General features: G+C 32.4%; 1 protein-coding gene across 1 annotated transcript in view; it reads left to right on the forward strand.

Moving 5' to 3' along the window:
• The window catches only part of LOC143045978 (MAM and LDL-receptor class A domain-containing protein 2-like), a 74,979-nt gene that overhangs the window by 33,129 nt on the left and 21,383 nt on the right, over positions 1-20,467 (forward strand). Inside the window, exons 20-34 of the mRNA XM_076218881.1 lie at positions 2,502-2,596; positions 7,285-7,411; positions 7,779-7,954; positions 9,402-9,483; positions 9,768-9,878; positions 12,650-12,744; positions 15,121-15,241; positions 15,529-15,701; positions 16,185-16,266; positions 16,479-16,601; positions 17,111-17,455; positions 17,889-17,992; positions 18,524-18,653; positions 19,315-19,490; positions 19,712-19,790. Of these exons, the coding sequence (XP_076074996.1) occupies positions 2,502-2,596; positions 7,285-7,411; positions 7,779-7,954; positions 9,402-9,483; positions 9,768-9,878; positions 12,650-12,744; positions 15,121-15,241; positions 15,529-15,701; positions 16,185-16,266; positions 16,479-16,601; positions 17,111-17,455; positions 17,889-17,992; positions 18,524-18,653; positions 19,315-19,490; positions 19,712-19,790 (2,019 nt within the window). The remainder of the gene's footprint in view (positions 1-2,501; positions 2,597-7,284; positions 7,412-7,778; positions 7,955-9,401; positions 9,484-9,767; positions 9,879-12,649; positions 12,745-15,120; positions 15,242-15,528; positions 15,702-16,184; positions 16,267-16,478; positions 16,602-17,110; positions 17,456-17,888; positions 17,993-18,523; positions 18,654-19,314; positions 19,491-19,711; positions 19,791-20,467) is intronic.

Genomic DNA, 20,467 nt, shown 5'->3' on the forward strand with positions numbered 1-20,467 from the left:
TTCGTAAATCTTAGTAATCTATTACAAAAATCTTCTCCTCTGAAACTACTGGGCCAAATTAATCCAAACTTGGCCACAATCATCTTTGGGGTATCTAGTTTAAAAAATGTGTGGCGTGACCCGGCCAACCAACCAAGATGGCTGCCATGGCTAAAAATAGAACATAGGGGTGAAATGTAGATTTTGACTTATATCTCTGAAACCAAAGCATTTAGAGCAAATCTGACATGGAGTAAAATCGTTCATCAAGTGAAAATCTATCTGCCCTGAAACTTTCAAATGAATCGGACAACGGTTTGTTGGGTTGCTGCCCCAAAATAAGTAATTTGAAGGAAATTTTGCAGATTTTGGTTATTATCTTGAATATTATTATAGAAAGAGATAAAATGTAATTAGCAATAATGTTCAGCAAAGTAAGATCTACAAATAAGTTAATAAGACTAAAATGGTCAGTTGACCCCTTAAGGAGTTATTGCCCTTTATATGCAATTTTGACCAATTTTTCGTAAATTTTTGTAATCTTTTACAAAAATCTTCTCTGAAACTACTGGGCCAAATTAAACCAAACTTGGCCACAATCATCATTGGGGTATATTGTTAAAAAAATGTGTGGCTTGACCCTGCCAACCAACCAAGATGGCTGCCATGGCTAAAAATAGAACATAGGGGTAAAATGCAGTTTTTGGCTTATAACTCAAAAACCAAAGCATTTAGAGCAATCTGACATGGGGATAAAATTAATAATCAGGTCAAGATCTATCTGCCCTGAAATTTTCAGACAAATCGGACAACCTGTTGTTGGGTTGCTGCCCCCGAATTAGTAATTTTAAGGAAATTTTGCAGATTTTGGTTATTATCTTGAATATTATTATAGATAGAGATAAACTGTAAACAGCAATAATGTTCAGCAAAATAAGATCTACAAATAAGTCAACAAGACCAAAATTGTCAATTGACCGCTTAAGGAGTTATTGCTCTTTATAGTCAATTGTTAACAATTTTCATAAATTTTTGTTAATTTTTGTTAATTTTTAGGAAATATTTTCCACTGTAATTACTGGGCCAAGTTCATTATAGATAGAGATAATTGTAGCAACAAGAATATTCAGTAAAGAAAGATCTACAAACACATCACCATCACCAAAACTCAATTTTGTCATGAATTTATCTGTGTTTATTGTTAATATGCACATAGACCAAGGTGAGCGACACAGGCTCTTGAGAGCCTCGAGTTTTTGTCGAGCCTGCAACTTTTGTTGCAGAAAGCTCGACATAGGGATAGTGATCCGGCGGCGGCGGTGTTAGCTCACTTCTTCAAAGCTATATATTTTAGAAGGTGGAAGACCTGGATGCTTCATATTTTGTAAATAGATGCCTCATGTTACGAAGTTTCCGTCAGTCACATGTCCAATGTCCTTGACCTCATTTTCATGGTTCAGTGACCACTTGAAAAAAAAGTTCAGAATTTTTGAAACGTTGAATTCTCTCTTATTATAAGTAATAGGATAACTATATTTGGTATGTGCGTACCTTGCAAGGTCCTCATGCCCGTCAGACAGTTTTCACTTGACCTCGACCTCATTTCATGGATCAGTGAACAAGGTTAAGTTTTGGTGGTCAAGTCCATATCTCAGATACTATAAGCAATAGGGCTAGTATATTTGGTGTATGGAAGGACTGGAAGGTGTACATGTCCAACTGGCAGGTGTCATCTGACCTTGACCTCATTTTCATGGTTCAGTGGTTATAGTTAAGTTTTTGTGTTTTGGTCTGTTTTTCTCATACTTTATGCAATAGGTCTACTATATTTGTTGTATGGAATGATTGTAAGGTGTACATGTCTAGCGGGCAGATGTCATCTGACCTTGACCTCATTTTCATGGTTCAGTGGTCAAAGTTAAGTTTTTAAGTTTTGATCTTTTTATCTAATATTATATGCCAAAGGTCAACTATATTTGGTGTATGGAAATATATTATGATCTATATGTCAGTCCCGCAGGTTTTATTTGACCATGACCTCAATTGCACGGTTCATTGGACAGTGTTAAGTTTTTGTGTTTTGGTCTATTTTTCTTAAACTATAAGTAATAGGTCAACTATATTTGTTGTATGGAAGCATTGTTAGCTGTACATGTCTGCCTGGCATGGTTCATCTGACCTTGACCTCATTTTCATGGTTCATTGGTCTTTGTTTAACTATCTTGTTTAATGTTAAGTTTATGTGACAGTTGTAATAACGCTTTATACTTAGGACTATCAACATAATATCAATGATTAGTAAAGAAGGCGAGACATTTCAGTGTGTGCACTCTTGTTTTTATGTTAATTTTAGAATACACATTAAAGAGAGTGTTAATCGTTAGAGAGACTGTTAATCTCAAAATTAAATAGCCGTGAAATTGAATTGACTTCCTAAAACGCAATAATAAGTAGCCACGAAAATAAGATGGTTTACAGTATTTAGTTGTCAGTTGTGTATAGTTATGATTTATGTTTTGTAGGAGTGTCAACCATATACAGCTGTACATTTGAAGATGGTGCAGATTGTTTTCTGTCACAATCAAAGACTGGTCAAAAGAACTGGATTGTTACATCTGTAAGTTTGTATTAGAATTTAATAAATAATTATCCTGTTTGAAACCCCCCAAAAAAGAACTATGTCATAAAGTTTCCTTTTAGTTTTTGATGTTTGATTCCAAAAATGTTTACACATTGGATTTTATCATTTTCGTTCGCTTTTTTCCAAAAAAAATATATGTGGTTTATATACGCATGTCAGATCAAGTATAAATTTGGGAAGCATCACTTTTATTGTTCTTCAGTTATCTACATTTAAAGCTTTATATGTTATGTAAGATGGGGCATCATCTGTGTCGATTCCAAATTTATTTTGTACTTTAAGAAAAGAATCACTTCTCATGTAGTCAGCAGCTTATGATGACAGTGATGAGTAATAACACTTAGGATCTTGTAGACATTGTACTGTTGTTTGTTTGTTTACATGTTTTAAAATCAATAGTTGGGATATGATAAGCATAATAAAGTGTGCAACTGTTGTTTACTTTTAAACATAAAAAGTTGTTTCTCATACACATAATTTCTGATACACATACATAAACTTTGAAAACGAGAACTGCAGGAGATAATAATGCAGATTGATTGTTGTGTAGTGTATAATCTATTTTAGTTGGAAAAAGGGTATACTTTTGTACTTTGTGGACTTGTTATGAACTAGTTCAACCTAGGTTGTAGATATATATTTTATAGTAAACTGTGTTAATTAGCTGCATCAGCTGGTCATTGTCAATATTGCTTTCATTGTTTACTTTTTTTTGTAATTATTTTAGTTCCAAGATGAAACATGTGAAATTACATAATACAGTACATGTATTAGACACAAAGTATAAAAAGTTAATTAACACTTGTAAGATCGATTAAATCATAATGGTATAATAAGATAAAAATATTACAATTTATTTTGTTAATTAAATGCTGCTTCTAACAATTGCCACTTCTGATCCATTTTTTTAAGACCGTTGTATAATGCTATCATGGCGTCGTCATCGTCCGAAGACGCATTTTGTTTCCTGACAATAACTTTAGTTTTATTGAATGGATCTTTATAAATTTTTACCAGAAGGTTCAATACCACTAAAGGAAGGTTGGGATTGATTTTGGGGGTTATGGTTCCAATAGTTTTGGAATTAGGGGTCAAAAAAGGGGCCCAAAATAAGCATTTTTGTAGTTTTCAAACAATAACTTGTGTTTAAGTGAATGAATTTCTCTGAAATTATGCCACAAGTTTCCATACCAAGAAGGGATAGTTAGTATTGATTTTGGGGGTTATGGTCCCAATAGTGTAGGAATTAGGGGCCAAAAGGGGGCCCAAAATAAGCATTTTTGTAGTTTTCAAACAATAACTTTTGTTTAAGTGTAAGAATCTCTCTGAAATTCTACCACGAGTTTCCATACCATTAGGAGTAGTAAGTATTGAGTTTGGGGGTCATGGCTCAAAATATTTTAGAATTAGGGGCAAAAAAAGGGAAAAAAACTAGGTTTTTCTTCTGGTCAATGGACAATTAAGACAATTTCAAAGCAGTGTAGGGGAGGTAATTCAGAAGTATTCAACATACAATGTTGGGTATGTTCAGATTTACCTCCTTTACAATACTTTTAAATTATGTATAAAGAAATGTCAAGTTTTGGACTAACTGCAAAAAAAGGGGGTTTGTTAGTAGTTTTCAATATATTTTTCCAAATTTTTCAAATTTTAAATTTTTAAAAAGGTTGCAAGAAGAAATCTTTAATTGCACAATATTGTGCAATAGATTTATAAGATCTTGACATTTGTTTTGTGTCAGAAACCAATATTATGTCAAAAATTTTATCACTATCCAAATTCACAGCTTGAATGCTGTGTCTATACTTGCCCCAACTGTTCAGGGTTCAACCTCTGCGGTTGTATAAAGCTGCACCCTGTGGAGCACTTGGTTATTTTTTGTGTAGGGTTAAAAAACACAAAGTATTTTTATACGACCGCAAATTTTGAAAAAATTTTCGTCGTATATTGCTATCACGTTGGCGTCTGCGTCGTCGTCGTCGTCGTCGTCGTCGTCGTCGTCGTCGTCGTCGTCGTCGTCGTCCGGCGTCCGAATACTTTTAGTTTTCGCACTCTAACTTTAGTAAAAGTGAATGGAAATCTATGAAATTTTAACACAAGGTTTATGACCACAAAAGGAAGGTTGGTATTGATTTTGGGAGTTTTGGTCCCAACATTTTAGGAATTAGGGGCCAAAAAGGGCCCAAATAAGCATTTTCTTGGTTTTCGCACTATAACTTTAGTTTAAGTTAATAGAAATCTATGAAATTTTGACACAAGGTTTATGACCACAAAAGAATAGTTGGGATTGATTTTGGGAGTTTTGGTCTCAACAGTTTAGGAATTAGGGGCCAAAAAAGGGCCCAAATAAGCATTATTCTTGGTTTTCGCACAATAACATTAGTTTAAGTAAATAGAAATCAATGAAATTTAAACACAATGTTAATGACTACAAAAGGAAGGTTGGTATTGATTTTGGGAGTTTAGGTCCCAACAGTTTAGGAATTAGGGGCCAAAAAGGGACCCAAATAAGCATTTTTCTTGGTTTTCGCACCATAACGTTAGTATAAGTAAATAGAAATCTATGAAATTTAAACACAAGGTTTATGACCATAAAAGAAAGGTTGGGTTTGATTTTGGGAGTTTTGGTCCCAACATAATAAGGGGCCCAAAGGGTCCAAAATTAAACTTTTGTTTGATTTCATCAAAATTGAATAATTGGGGTTCTTTGATATGCTGAATCTAACTGTCATGACTGTGTATGTAGATTCTTAACTTTTGGTCCCGTTTTCAAATTGGTCTACATTAAGGTCCAAAGGGTCCAAAATTAAACTTAGTTTGATTTTGACAAAAAATGAATCAGTTAGGTTCTTTGATATGCTGAATCTAAAAATGTACTTAGATTCTTGATTATTGGCCCAGTTTTCAAGTTGGTCCAAATCGGGGTCCAAAATTAAACTTTGTTTGATTTCATCAAAAATTGAATAAATGGGGTTCTTTGATATTCCAAATCTAACTGTGTATGTAGATTCTTCATTTTTGGTCCTGTTTTCAAATTGGTCTACACTAAAGTCCAAAGGGTCCAAAATTAAACTTAGTCTGATTTTAACAAAAATTGAAATCTTGAAGTTCTTTGATATGCTGAATCCAAAAATGTACTTAGATTTTTTATTATGGGCCCAGTTTTCAAGTTGGTCCAAATCAGGATCTAAAATTATTATATTAAGTATTGTGTAATAGCAAGTCTTTTCAATTGCACAGTATTGCGCAATGGCAAGAAATATCTAATTGCACAATATTGTGAAATATCAAAATTTTTTTTAATTAGAGTTATCTTTCTTTGTCCAGAATAGTAAGCAAGAAATATCTAATTGCAAAATATTGTGCAATAGCAAGATTTTTTTTTAATTGTAGTTATCTTTCTTTGTCCAGAATCAACTTAAATCTTTGTTATATACAATATACAATGTATATTCACTTTTTACTACCAACTGATAAATTAAAATAATCTTTACCATTCAGTGATAACAAGCAGTTTTTTTACATCTTAATATTTTATGATGTATTTAAATGAGTAGTTATTGTTGCAAACTCCATTAGAAATTTTAATTGAGATTAGTTTTGGAATAAGGGAAAGGGGGATGTGATTAAAAAAATTGGGTTCAATTTTTCTCATTTGAAATTTCATAAATAAAAAAGAAAATTTCTTCAAACATTTTTTTGAGAGGATTAATATTCAACAGCATAGTGAATTGCTCTAAGAGAAACAAAAATTTTAAGTTCATTAGAACACATTCATTCTGTGTCAGAAACCTATGCTGTGTCAACTATTTAATCACAATCCAAATTTAGAGCTGAATCCAGCTTGAATGTTGTGTCCATACTTGCCCTAACCGTTCAGGGTTCAACCTCTGCGGTCGTATAAAGCTACGCCCTGCGGAGCATCTGGTTCTTTTTAATCCAATACTTTAAATATTCTATCCCACCATATTTTGTGGGCAATATGCTCTTACATCTACGTTTCTATACATAGTATTTAAGTAACAACAAGATATTATTAACTGTTTTACTGTTGACAAAATCCTCAAACACACCTAAAATGACCTCTTTTGCTCTAAAAGGCAAGAAGATGTCATAATTTCTAATCCAATCTATAATTGAAAACCAAAAGTTTTGTGTTACATTACATTCCCAAAAAATGTGAAAAATATTTTCTCTAACTTCTGAACAAAATGTACATAGTTCGGTTTCTTTTAATTTACATTTATATAAAAAGGAATTACATGGTAAAATCCTAAGAAAATTTTGTAAAAACGAATTTCTGGTTATAATGAAGGGCATGGAATAAATAGCATTCCAATCTTTAATCTGTATATTTCGGTCTATTTCCCATTTGTTACGGGAAGATAGTGATAATACTTTATTATCTTCCAGAAATAAATTGTAGAAAAATTTACCGCCACCAGTGTTCGGACATAACCATTGTTCTTTTCACTTTATCTGGTTTTCCTTTCCATAAAAAATTGAAAAATATATTTTGAATCCCCTTCAAAACCCCATCTGGGGGTTAGGAAGGACAGTCAGAACTTGAACCAAAATAGGAAGTGCTAAAGTTTTAATCACAATAACCCTCCCAATATATGGTAGTTCTCTATAACCCCAAGTATTTCATTGTTTACTTTCAGCAAGCCACACCATCAGCAGTTACTGGGCCATCATTTGCTGCGGAAGGATTATTCTTCAGTTATTTAGAGACATCATCAACAAACGAGGGACAAAAAGCCATTTATAAATCGAATGTTGATCTTCAAGGTATTTCTTTTATCAAGTAAAAACAAATGTCTTACACATTAGATGTGCAGGATAAATGTACTAAATATTGATAATATCTGCTTACAAGTTATAGATGAAAGGTTGTCTCTGCCCATACTGTTGCTGTGGTGTTTATGTTTTCTTGTTTATCTCGGCATAAATTGTCAAATTTTTGCAAATAGATAAAATAATGTTTATAATGAACAAGAAATAACTTTCCTAACTTTGAGAAAATTCTTATTTATGAACAAAAAATCTTTTCAGCATTTCATTTTAATTTTATATATATACATGTACATATTTGGTATAAAAGAAGCACTTTAAAAATGATATATTGACATGCATTATTTCACAAATTATTATTTAGCAACTGACAGATGTATGATATTCAGCTATCATATGTTTGGATTGTCTGTGGCTAGTCTAGAAGTAAAAGTAAGGGGAACAGAGATGGAAGAAACAGTTAAATGGATCAAATATTACTCACATGGAAACAGGTGGCATCAAGCAGGGTTAGATATTCCTTCCATGGCTGGTCTTGAGGTATGGACTATAAATCATCAAAACTGATTAAGTTCATAATATTTGATAGCAGTTAAGCAACAGAAATTAATAAAAAAAGAGATTAGAGTATGGCCTTTATCAATAGACAGTGACATGCTGGAGATAATATGTTCACTCTTTTAGGCTTGTGTTTCCTATTATGATTTCCTTGATATTAAGGCTTACTGCTCACAATGAAGCTAATATACCAAGAGTTCCAAGTGGTGAAGTTGAAATCTTATGGATGCCATCATGAGTTGACAGCTATGTAATATCCATTAGATGATAGCAGATATGTTCCTAATGTTGTACCTACAATTCCATCCCTTATTAGACTTATGACTGGATTTGTACTAACATGAGCAACACAACAGGTGCCCATGTGGAGCAGGATCTGCTTACCCTTCTGGATCACCTGAGATCACCCCCAGTTTTTGGATGAGTTTGTGTTGCTCACTCTTTAGTTTTCTGTACTATTGTTTGCCTGTTGGTCTTTTTCTGTTTTAGCCAAGGTGTTGTCAGTTTACTTCTGACTTATGAGTTTGAATGTTCCTTTGGTATCTTTCGCCTCTCTTTTAGAACACTGTAAGAGATTAGCCAGTTGTGTAAACCTGCAAGGAGTGAACATTATGAAATAATTATGTCAAAAGTTTATTATTTATACATAAAACAAAAAGGTATTCTGCAAGAGAGGATGAATTCAAATGATATTTTTATTTTAGTAGTAACTTATAATCATGTTTTTTTCATGCTTTAGAAAAAGTGATGAATGTGCTTTATACCGCACAGGGATAAAACATCTATGCATTTAAACAATGATATTTTCACCAAATGTGTTTTTAGCTCACCTGACCCAGAGGGCCAAGTGAGTTTTTCTCATCTGTCGTCCGTCATCGGCGTTAACTTTTTACATTTTGAACTTCTCCTAGAGAACCACTGAATGAAATGAAACCAAACATGGCATGAATGTTTCTTATGAGGTGCTGACCAAGTGTTGTTACTTTGTAGCTGATTCATCATCAAAGATGGCCGCCAGCAGGGGACTTAGTTTAACATAGGACCCTATGGGAAATGCATACAAATGACTTCTCTTAGAGAACCACTGAATGGAATGAGACCAAACCTAGTATGAATGTTCCTAATGAGTTGCTGACCCAGTGCTGTTACTTTGTTGCCGATCCAACATCCAAGATGGCCATCATTGGGGAACTTGGTTTAACATAGGACCCTATGGAAAATACATACAAATTTCATCTTTTAGAGAACCACTGAATTGAATGAAACCAGACATAGCATAAATGTTCCTTTCCTAATGAGGTGCTGGCCAAGTGTTGTTACTTTGATGCCAAATTTTAACTTTTTTATTTCAAAAACCCAGGTAGAGTCAGGTGAGCCATACAGGCTCTTGAGAGCCTCAGTTTATTTTTATTTATGTTTATTTAAACAGATATACATTGAAGCTTCTAGTGGTGGTAATTATATGGGAGACATTGCCATAGATGATGTACTGCTGAGGCCTGGACTTTGTTGTAAGTATTTAAGCTGGTCTAGTGTTGTTACCACATTTAGAGGTGTACTGCATTGCCATAAAACAAAAAAATATTCCAAATTGACACAAATCTACCTTGCAGTCCAAATAATGTGTTTGAGAAGTCATATCCCCATGAGAACAGTTCCATTATCTTCAAAGATGTTACAAACTCTGTGTATCAGTCCTTTTTTTTTTTAATGTCATGTGTAAACTTTTCTTGTTATTGTTTGCTCAATAATTATTAAAGAAGTTTACTAGCATTCTGTACCGCCATTATTTCAGTATGTGATTCCAGTCCATGTATGTTTGGTGGAACTTGTATCCCTGTTGACAACTCAACCTATCAGTGTTCATGTGCTGCTGGATTTAGTGGAGCAAATTGTCAAATTGTTGGTAAGATATTACTCATATGTTAATGCAATTGAAATGGTAATTATTTTAATTTGTTTGAAAACAGTTTCCTTTGAAATTCATTTTTGTCAAGCCTTGGACTTAAGTTGGAAAAGTGAGACATAGTGATCATACATTCCGTCATTGGCAGTGGCGGAGGCAGCGGCAGCGGCGTCCACAAATAATCACTCTGTTGATAAAGTTTTTGAAATTTTAATAACTTTCTTAAACTATCCTGGATTCGTACCAAACTTGGATAGCAGCTTGTTTATGATCATAAGAAAGTATCCAGAAGTAAATTTTGTAAAAAATAGAATTCCTGTTTTTTCATATTTTACTTATAAATGGACTTAGTTTTTCTGCCAGGAAACATTACATTCACTCTGTGGTTGAAGTTTTTGAAATTTTAATAACTTTCTTAAACTATCCTGGATTCGTACCAAACTTAGATGGAAGCTTGTTCATGATCATAAGATAGTGTCCAGATGTAAATTTGGTAAAAATAAAATTCTCTTTTTTTCCGTATTTTATTTATAAATGGACTTAGTTTTTCTGTTAGGAAACAATACATTCCATCACTCTGTGGTTAAAGTTTTTAAAATTTAATAAATTTTGTAAACTATCTTGGATTTGTACCAAACTTAGACTGAAGCTTATTTATGATCAAAATCTAGTATTTAGAAAGAAATTTTGTTTAAATTTTTTACCTGTTTATCAGTATTTTACTTATAAATTGACTTAGCTTTTCTTCCAGTTAACATTACATACAGTCTGCAGTTAAAGTTTTTAAAACATTTATTTGATTCATAAACTATCCTTGATTTTTACCAAACTTGGACAGAAGCTTTTAACAATCAAAAGATAGTATCATGAGGAATATTTTTAATATTTTTTTTCATTGATTTGTTGAGCCTTGGTTAACAGCAAAAGTAGGCGAGACACTGGGTTCTGTGGAACTCTTACAAATTTTTTCAGATCAATGAACATTTTTTTGCACAGGATGTGCTGTGGATTCATAATTGTTCGTTGTAAACAAATTTTTCGTGGATTTTGTGGGTACAGGTGAACCACATATTTAAATGTTCAACGAATATGGTAAAATATGGTAAAACCATGAAATTAAATGTCCACAAAAATACAAGTTTTCATCAATGCACGAAAAATAAATGAATCTACAGTATGCCATTGTATGAATACATGTATTTAAAAAAAACAATAATTTCAAGAAAATCGCAACCATTGTTATTCAGTTCTTAAATGTTAAGTTTCAAAAAGATATGGAAATTTTCTCATAATTAGCTTTTGCATAATTTTGACTTGGCAAAGATATCACCATTTACAAACTACAATTTATGACAAAAATCAGCAAAGACCCATCGAAACAACATCTGATACACAAATTTAATAATACTTTTAGATATTTTGGCTCTCAATAATGATGACTTCAGTATGTATACTAAAGAAATTTATCCTGTTGAACTTACTTTAAATAAAGCTAATACTAACAATGACCACTGCCCTTTCCTTGATCTTGATACAAGTGTTTATATATCTCAACTTGTACGGTTCGCTTGTGTATGTAACAATGTTTTAGATTTTAACGAGAGAAATTTATGTGTTACTGAAAAATTATTACACCAGGGTTTTCAATATCACAAACTAGTCAAAACAATTACTAAATTTTGTCATCGGTATAAGGACATCATTCGTAAGTATAGCTCAACATGCAGACTTTTTATACGTTCAGGTATTTCACATCCAATATTTTATGGAAATATTCTTTATAAAGCACAAAAATGTCAGTATTCACCTCAGAAGCTAACAAAACCTTTAAATAAACTTATTAGGAAGGAATATAGTTACGATACTGTTGTCAGGTCATTAAAGATTGCATATTTTGGCGTAAATATTGATTCAATTATAGGGTCTTTGCATCGGAACTAAACACATTTATTTGAAAACCAGTTGTTGGCATGACACGGGATATGTTCTTCTCATATATGTTATGATGGTATGATACTAAAACCCTCACGGGAAGGATTTTGCCTGATATTCATATGATGAAGACATAACCTTTCAATCAGTTTAATTGAAGTCTGGAGCTGGCATGTCAGTTAACTGCTAGTAGTCTGATGTTATTTATGTATTATTGTCATTTTGTTTATTTTCTTTGGTTACATCTTCTGACATCAGACTCAGACTTCTCTTGAACTGAATTTTAATGTGCGTATTGTTATGCGTTTACTTTTCTGCATTGGCTAGAGGTATAGGTGGAGGGTTGAGATCTCATAAACATGTTTAACCCTGCCGTATTTTTGCGCCTGTCCCAAGTCAGGAGCCTCTGGCCTTTGTTAGTCTTGTATTACTTTGAATTTTAATTTCTTGTGTACAATTTGGAGTTTAGTATGGCGTTCATTATCACTGAACTAGTATTTGTTAAGGGGCCAGCTGAAGGACGCCTCCGGGTGCAGGAATTTCTCAGTGCATTGAAGACCTGTTGGTGACCTTCTGCTGTTGTCTTCTCTATGGTCGGGTTGTTGTCTCTTTGACACATTCCCCATTTCCATTCTCAATTTTACAATAATGATGATTATAAAAATGAAACAGACCTAAAATAGTTGTATGGAAGAAAATGCACAAAATCATATTGATGAATAAGGTTGATAATGATTAAAGATTGGAGAAGAAATGTCTTGCCATTATCATTTTAACTGCTATAGATGAATGTACCTTTGTCCATAGCTTTTCCTTATAAGTTTGTCTATTATTTGTAGATACTGCAGCTTTGATATGTTCATTTGAGAATACATTTTGTTCTTTCCTGGAGCAAGACCAGAACAATGATACTATAGACTGGAAATTAAACGATGTAAGTTTCTTTTTAGTTTCACCTGGTTGTATGTAATTTTCAGTTTCACTTGTTCAATTTGCCTGTATATTAATTTTCACATGATCAGTTTCAATATATTTATTCACCTGATCATATTTTATGTTCAGCTTCACTTGGACAATTTATATATATATGATGTTCAGCATTTTCATAAGACCTTTGGGATAATTTTTGGCCTTATAATGTTTGGAAAAGGAGATTGTTTTATTATGAATATATGCTCTTAGATACAATGAGTTGAATAATACGCAGTGTTTTCCCTAGGCTATTCATGCATTGCGGTACCGCTACGCATAAACTTTCGGCCGCCATGCATTTATCACACCCGCTATGCATCCCGCTATGTGTGAAATTTTTATTATCTTATAATAAGAAGTGACAAGTGACAAAACTCTACAGGTGTTACAAACTCACTGGACTGATAATTGATCATAATTAGATGCAACGCTCTGATTTTACAACCACGTTGATTAGATAGAACAACATTCAAGACTGATTACATAATAGAAATTGGGAGTTCAAATTGTTTTATTGATAAATATTATAGCCTGATACAGCTTCCAAATATCCTTCCGTGAAAAATAAAAAGTAAACCTTTTGCAGTATAAATTTTACGTTTTGAAATCATAAGTCTGACATTGAAATATGTATATAAATATAGTTGTAACATAGAATACACATCATTGGGTTGAAACATGATGTAACTTTGACCTCCGTAGCAGAGTTCAAAAAATTTATGGGTCACTGAATATTCACAATTCACATCGTTTTTGTTTTGATGTCAAAAATTATTTTATTTTTCAAACTGATCTTTCAAACTAGTTTTAATCCAGAAGAAAGTAAAAACATTGCTTGACTGTACCTTAAGTTGAATATCTATATCCAAATTAAATCAATTAAAGCTGTAATCCATGAACACAAATTGAATGCTTTGTTTACAATTATTGAAAGCCATGTGCTTTTTGGCGGGAAAATTCGAGAAACCCCTTAACAGGAAACAGTTACATTTCATTGTTATTTATAGACAGTAAAGGGGGGGGGGGGGGTAGTTTATGTTTTTTTTTCAAAATAATATTACAAATATATAAAGTTAAACAGTCTGAAAATACATAGTTACTTAAATGAATTTTAATTCTGAAAAACTCATGTGTAAATTTTTTTAATTCCTTTATTATTTCCATCATAATCAGAAACAAGCTACATGTATAAGGTATTTCAAACATATATTATTGGCTTTTATATAAGAACATTCCAGTCTATTAATAAGTATGTACCTGTAGTAAAAAAAAACCTGGTAGAGCCTAAAAAAATCTACAGGGCCCTTGAAATAAACTTTTGGATCCAGGCTGACTTTGGGAGAAAATGTTAAGTACTGTTCCTGACTATTGCAGATTTATGTGAAGTTTTAAAACTGACATGCACAATTCATTTCACTAGTGTAATAAAAATAATTCTACAAAACAACGCCGCGCTCTGCGTTGCAAATTCACCTTAGACCCACCATGCATGAAGAATTTTCTAGGGAAGACACTGATACCTCCTGTATATAATTAAAGGGACTAGATACAATGAATTGAATAATACCTCCTGTATATAATCAAAGGGACTAGATACAATGAGTTAAATAATACCTCCTGTATATAATTAAAGGGACTAGATACAATGAGTTGAATATTACCTCCTGTATATAATTAAAGGGACTAGATACCATGAGTTGAATAATACCTCCTGTATATAGTTAAAGGGACTAGATACAATGAGTTGAATAATACCTCCTGTATATAATTAAAGGGACTAGATACAATGAGTTGAATAATACCTCCTGTATATAATTAAAGGGACTAGATACAATGAGTTGAATAATACCTCCTGTATATAATTAAAGGGACTAGATACAATGAGTTAAATAATACCTCCTGTATATGATTAAAGGAACTAGATACAATGAGTTTAATAATACCTCCTGTATATAATTAAAGGGACTAGATACAATGAGTTGAATAATACCTCCTGTATATAATTAAAGGGACTAGATACAATGAGTTTAATAATACCTCCTGTATATAATTAAAAGGACTAGATACAATGAGTTTAATAATACCTCCTGTATATAATTAAAGGGACTAGATACAATGAGTTGAATAATACCTCCTGTATATAATTAAAGGGACTAGATACAATGAGTTAAATAATACCTCCTGTATATAATTAAAGGGACTAGATGCAATGAGTTGAAAAATACCTCCTGTATATAATTGATGGGACTAGATACAATGAGTTAAATGATACCTCCTGTATAAGATTAAAGGGACTAGATGCAATGAGTTAAATAATACCTCCTGTATATAATTGAAGGGACACACATCAATGTCAGGAACAGGACCTTCTAGTGCTGCAGCAGGGACATACTATCTGTACATTGAGGGGAAGGGTAACACAGACTCTACTGCCAGACTGCACTCACTACAACTATCAGGTATTACATCAGCAAACAATTCAAATATACACAATTGATTGGTTTAAATTTATGAAGAAAGAACTTAACTGAACGGTTTAAAGTTAACAAGAGCTATCAAACTGTTGGATACTGGTTTTAATTAGTCAATAGATGTAGGCATTTCTTTTGAATATCAAACACAGTCTTTCAATCTCATATCTGTAATTACATTTATTTCATCATTTTTATTCAATAACCTTGAAACTTCATATTTCCTATAAATCCTAATGAATAACCTTTATCATTTTATCAATTTATGATTGTAGAAACTGAGCACTGCATGAAATTCTCCTACTATATGTATGGTGTAAATACTGGTTCCCTGAATGTGATAACAAAGGATGAAGTAGGGGAGACAACTCAGTGGACAAGATCTGGAGATCAAGGTCAAAGTTGGCATCAAGTTGAAATTGATTTGAACTTTACTTCAACATCTAGGGTAAAGTTTATATAAGCAATATCTTACATTTTGATCTTACATTCTCATCACTTGGCATCTGTCGTCGTTCACCATTGTCATTGTTAACGTTTTACATTTTTAACTTCTAGAGAACCACTGAATGGAATAGAACCAAAAATAGCATGAATGTTCCTTATAAGGTGCTTACCAAGTGTTGCTACTTTGAAGCTGATCCATCATTCAAAGATGGTTGCTAACAGGGGACTTAGTTTAATATAGGACCCTGTGGGAAATACATACAAATGTCTTCTTTTAGAGAACAACTGAATGGAATGGACTCCATGATAAATGTTAGATTTTGGATATTGAAATTAGCCTGAAAAAGTAGACAAATCTTTAATTTAATAAAAAATAAATCTAGTCATGTTTCATTGTTTTTTTTTTATAAACACAAAATAGTTATAGTCAAAGTATCTTTAAAAAAACACAAAAGATAAGTTAGTTTCCTGATTTTTTTTACAGATAATAATAGAAGGAATTGTGGGAAGTGGCGACAAGTCTGACATTGCTGTAGATTTCATTTCAGTATCACCTTTGACTTGTGGTAAGTATTATGGTCAAGTTTATTTTAAAAACATTATTCTGTTTATATGTATCATAACTTTGATATTTCTTGTGCTTTTTTCATTAATAGCATATTGTATGTTCTTTGTGTATTACTAGGGCCTAGCACTATGAATGTTTCCCACTATATAAAAAAGTTCAAATTTTTTCTCCATTACATATTAGTTCAAAATAATTTTTCATATATTTTAGATCAGAATTCATCTTTTTGTTCTCCAAATCCATGTCAGAACTCTGGATTATGTACCGAAACAGCCCTGTCTTTCACTTGTAGTTGTAAACAAGAGTTTACTGGAAATATTTGTGAATTGGATGGTGAGTAATTTATAGTAACTTGTTATTTTAACATTTATCTGAAGTGAAAAGTGTGAAATGGTTGAACATGATAAAAAAGTCAAAAGAAGCAGGCATAATTATTTGAAGTTTTGAACTGTCAGTAAATAATCTTAATAGGCACTGCATAACGTATGTATAGCATTCCAAAACGTATTGTGTCTTAATAATCTATTTCTATAAAGTAGTTCCTTTAAATTATTTTTAATATTACTTTAATAAATTAATTTAAATTTTAATATTTAATTCATCTTAATGGATGCTTCCAATAGCTACAGTCCTAATGCACCATTTCCTAGCTTTAAAATTTGGCATTAAATCAGTGATTTTTTTCCCTCAATAACATATGAAGTCATGAAGATAGTTTGTTAAAATTTATGCTTTTCATTCTTAATGTTCTTGTACTTCAGGGTCATGGCATATTTATTTTTTAAAAAGAGGACTTTTATATTAATAAGACTATTTTTCACTATTTAGTCACTATTTTTCAGTGGTGGATGGTAACTGGGGATCCTGGACAGATGGCTTATGTTCTGTAACATGTGGTGATGGACAAATAACCAGGACACGTACATGTGATAATCCAGTACCAGTCAATGGTGGAGCTTCTTGCATAGGATCAGCCAATGAAATTCAAGTTTGCAATGAAGGAGCATGTCCTCCAGTCAATGGTAACTGGGGATCTTGGTCTGATTTTACTTCCTGTTCAGTGAGTTGTGGCGGAGGAACACAGGCCAGGATAAGGTCATGTGATGATCCTGTTCCAGAGTCGGGAGGAATATATTGTATGGGATCATCTACAGAATCAGAATCCTGTAATGATGAAAAATGTCCAGGTTAGATCAGGTTTGATTTTGTTTTAAAAAACCTGTAACATTAGATGAAGCCAATTATATTTAAATTCTATTTATAGTTTAAAGAAAAAATAACAAAACAACATGTCACCAGTAAACTTAATTTAGGACCATCAAATCACCTATTAGAAACCATTACACTCACTCACTCCGCCGACAGACAGACAGAATAATAAATTTTTATAAAATAGTCTTATTTGCAAATAGTACCAACCTGCCCAAGATAAACTGTTCATTTGGAACATACAAACTTACATTATATGACTGACGTGACTTTATAGAAAAAAAGAATTATTGGTGATAAGAAACATTTCTATAAAAAGTCCATTACCAATTACCTTATTCTAAGTACTAATTGTTTGTTTAGATAATGCATGAATCCTGATGAGTCTAAAAGTGAGTCATTATTTTCCAGATGATGAAACATTTAGTTGCACATTTGAGGCTAGTGATAATTCCTGTTTTCTGACTGATGAGAAAAACCCATCCAGAGATATATTTGATTGGACTACAAACTCTGTAAGTTACTTTTTTGTACCAAAAAGATATTTCTTTGCTTTCTAAAAATATCAGACATATATAACACTACCAAGCAGCGAGCACTGCATTTTATTTTATAAATATACCATGAGGCTTGTTAAGGCTATTGATGGGGATAAGAAAAGAATATTTTTTTAATATGGCTTTTTTTGTCATTTATGATAGTTTGTTCATTTCATGTCAGCAAAATAAATCTTGACACCAGAAAGTTGTTCATTTCATGTCAGCAAAATAAATCTTGACACCAGAAAGTTGTTCATTTCATGTCAGCAAAATAAATCTTGACACCAGAAAGTTGTTCATTTCATGTCAGCAAAATAAATCTTGACACCAGAAAGTATATTTGTTGTAAGTGGATTTTCAAAAGGCCCTGAGCATCACTGAAGAGACATTAATAGTTGAAATGCACATCTAATGCAGTAAAATTAGTACTTTTTATTTGATAATGAAAATGAAGGTATAACATTATCATATTTTACTTAAACATCTATTGTCTTAATACATTTATAGGGTCCCACTAAAATAAAGAAGACTGGGCCCTCATTTGCAGCCAGTGGAACATTCTACAAATATATAGAAACTTTGAAACCTAGGAAAAAAGGACAGAATGCAAGGCTTGTCAATTCACAGAGTCTCAAAGGTATTTCTTTAATGAATGGCTAGTGCAGATAAAGTATACTGTGGATTCATTTATTTTCGTGGGCACCAATTTTTGTGGATGAAGGACAACTTGCATATTTGTGAACATTTAATTTCGTGATTTTGCCGAAGTCTCTATACAAGCCTTTAGAACATTTGTCATCTGTTGGTTCACCTATACCCACGAAATCCATGATAATTGGTATCCAACGAAAATAATAATGAATCCACAGTTTATAATATTCATATTGTCCTTGCTATTTTTTTCTTTAGATTTAATTCTTCCATGTTGTTAGTATAGGTTGGCTTAGTTCTTAACGCATTCATTTTATAAGCATTCATAATAGAAAAACAAAGGGAATGAGGTATCCATTCGTGACATAAAATTAGTACCTGCATAGCAAACATTGCACAAAAGCAAAAGAACAGTGCTTTTATTGCTGTTCTTCATCTGGAATTCACAGTGAGGCCTTTGACATGGAGCATAAAAACTCTCACCTCACTTCAAGTTTAAGAAAATCCCTAGCACTGGTTTGAGCGGCATTCTTTGAAATATATTTCTGATAAATAATCATGGTCTATTGACTGTAAGATGTAACAAGCTTAGTTTTACTTCAAATATTTTTTGTTCTCCATTTCATCTTAGTTAATTTTATTTTCAGCTTTAAGTAGATGTCTCAGCTTTTCGTACAACATGAATGGTCCCCAGATAGGATCTCTGAATGTACTTCATATAGATTCTAGTGAACAGGAAACAAATTTATGGAGTAGAAATGGAAACAAGGGAAATGTGTGGAGGCAAGGAAGTGTTAATGTTAACACTTCACCAGATATGCAGGTAATTTAGTCAAATCCATTGAAAAATATTATTTTGCCCAGCATCCTCAGTCATGGATTATTGACTTTGAGTGTTTTTTAAAATATCAAAGTATTGCTTTTAACATTTGCCTTATACTTTCAAAATTACATACAGGTGGGACATATCTTTGTGTAAACCATTTATTTTGGACTCTTTAACTTTTAAACTACATAATGCCATTGTTTTGTTCTGTTTTACAGCTGGCAATAGAAGGTGTAGTAGGGGGGAAAAAAGGACACATTGCTGTGGACAATATTTTACTGAAACCAGAGGAATGTCGTATGTATTTCTATTACTTCAGGTTTAAATGACAACCATATGTTATCTTCAGATAATTAGTTGTAAACATATGTTACCGGCACTTTACCTAGTCCAACAAGCCAAATGAACAATTGCAATTTTCTTGTTAATTTTCTTTATAGGTGAACCTTCTTGGTTGTTTCATTGAAACATTCTCACCTTGAGAGGAGGAGGTTGTGTGGTCAATCCCTGGTCAAGTCATGGCCAAGTCATGCCAATGACTTTAACATTTTTATTTGCTGCTTTTGTGTTAGGTATGCAGCATTCAGTAGTAACACCAATAACTTGTTGGCTCGGAGTCAGAATAATCTGTTTTTATAGGGTGAAATGTCTTCCTTTTAAAGGGAAACTTCGCCAAAAAATCAAAAATTGATATTATGTCCATTTTGTATAAGAATGCTCAAATTTATAGATATTAAAGTTTTATTCCGCTAGATAAGAGATCACCATCGATTTCAAATTTAGAGTATCAATTCTCTGCGTTCCGCCATTTTGTCATCTCCTCTGATTAAAAATCCCGATATATCTATAAACCACAAAGGACCAAAACTACAGTAACCGATGTAGTCCTAATTGCGTGTCGATATCTTGTCAATCGTACGGTTGTTTTATCTGACTAACTAACTTGATACGGAAAATGTTCTTATTTTTTTTAA

This window comes from Mytilus galloprovincialis, chromosome 9 (assembly GCF_965363235.1).
Source record: "Mytilus galloprovincialis chromosome 9, xbMytGall1.hap1.1, whole genome shotgun sequence".
Classification (NCBI taxonomy): Eukaryota; Metazoa; Mollusca; class Bivalvia; order Mytilida; family Mytilidae; genus Mytilus; species Mytilus galloprovincialis.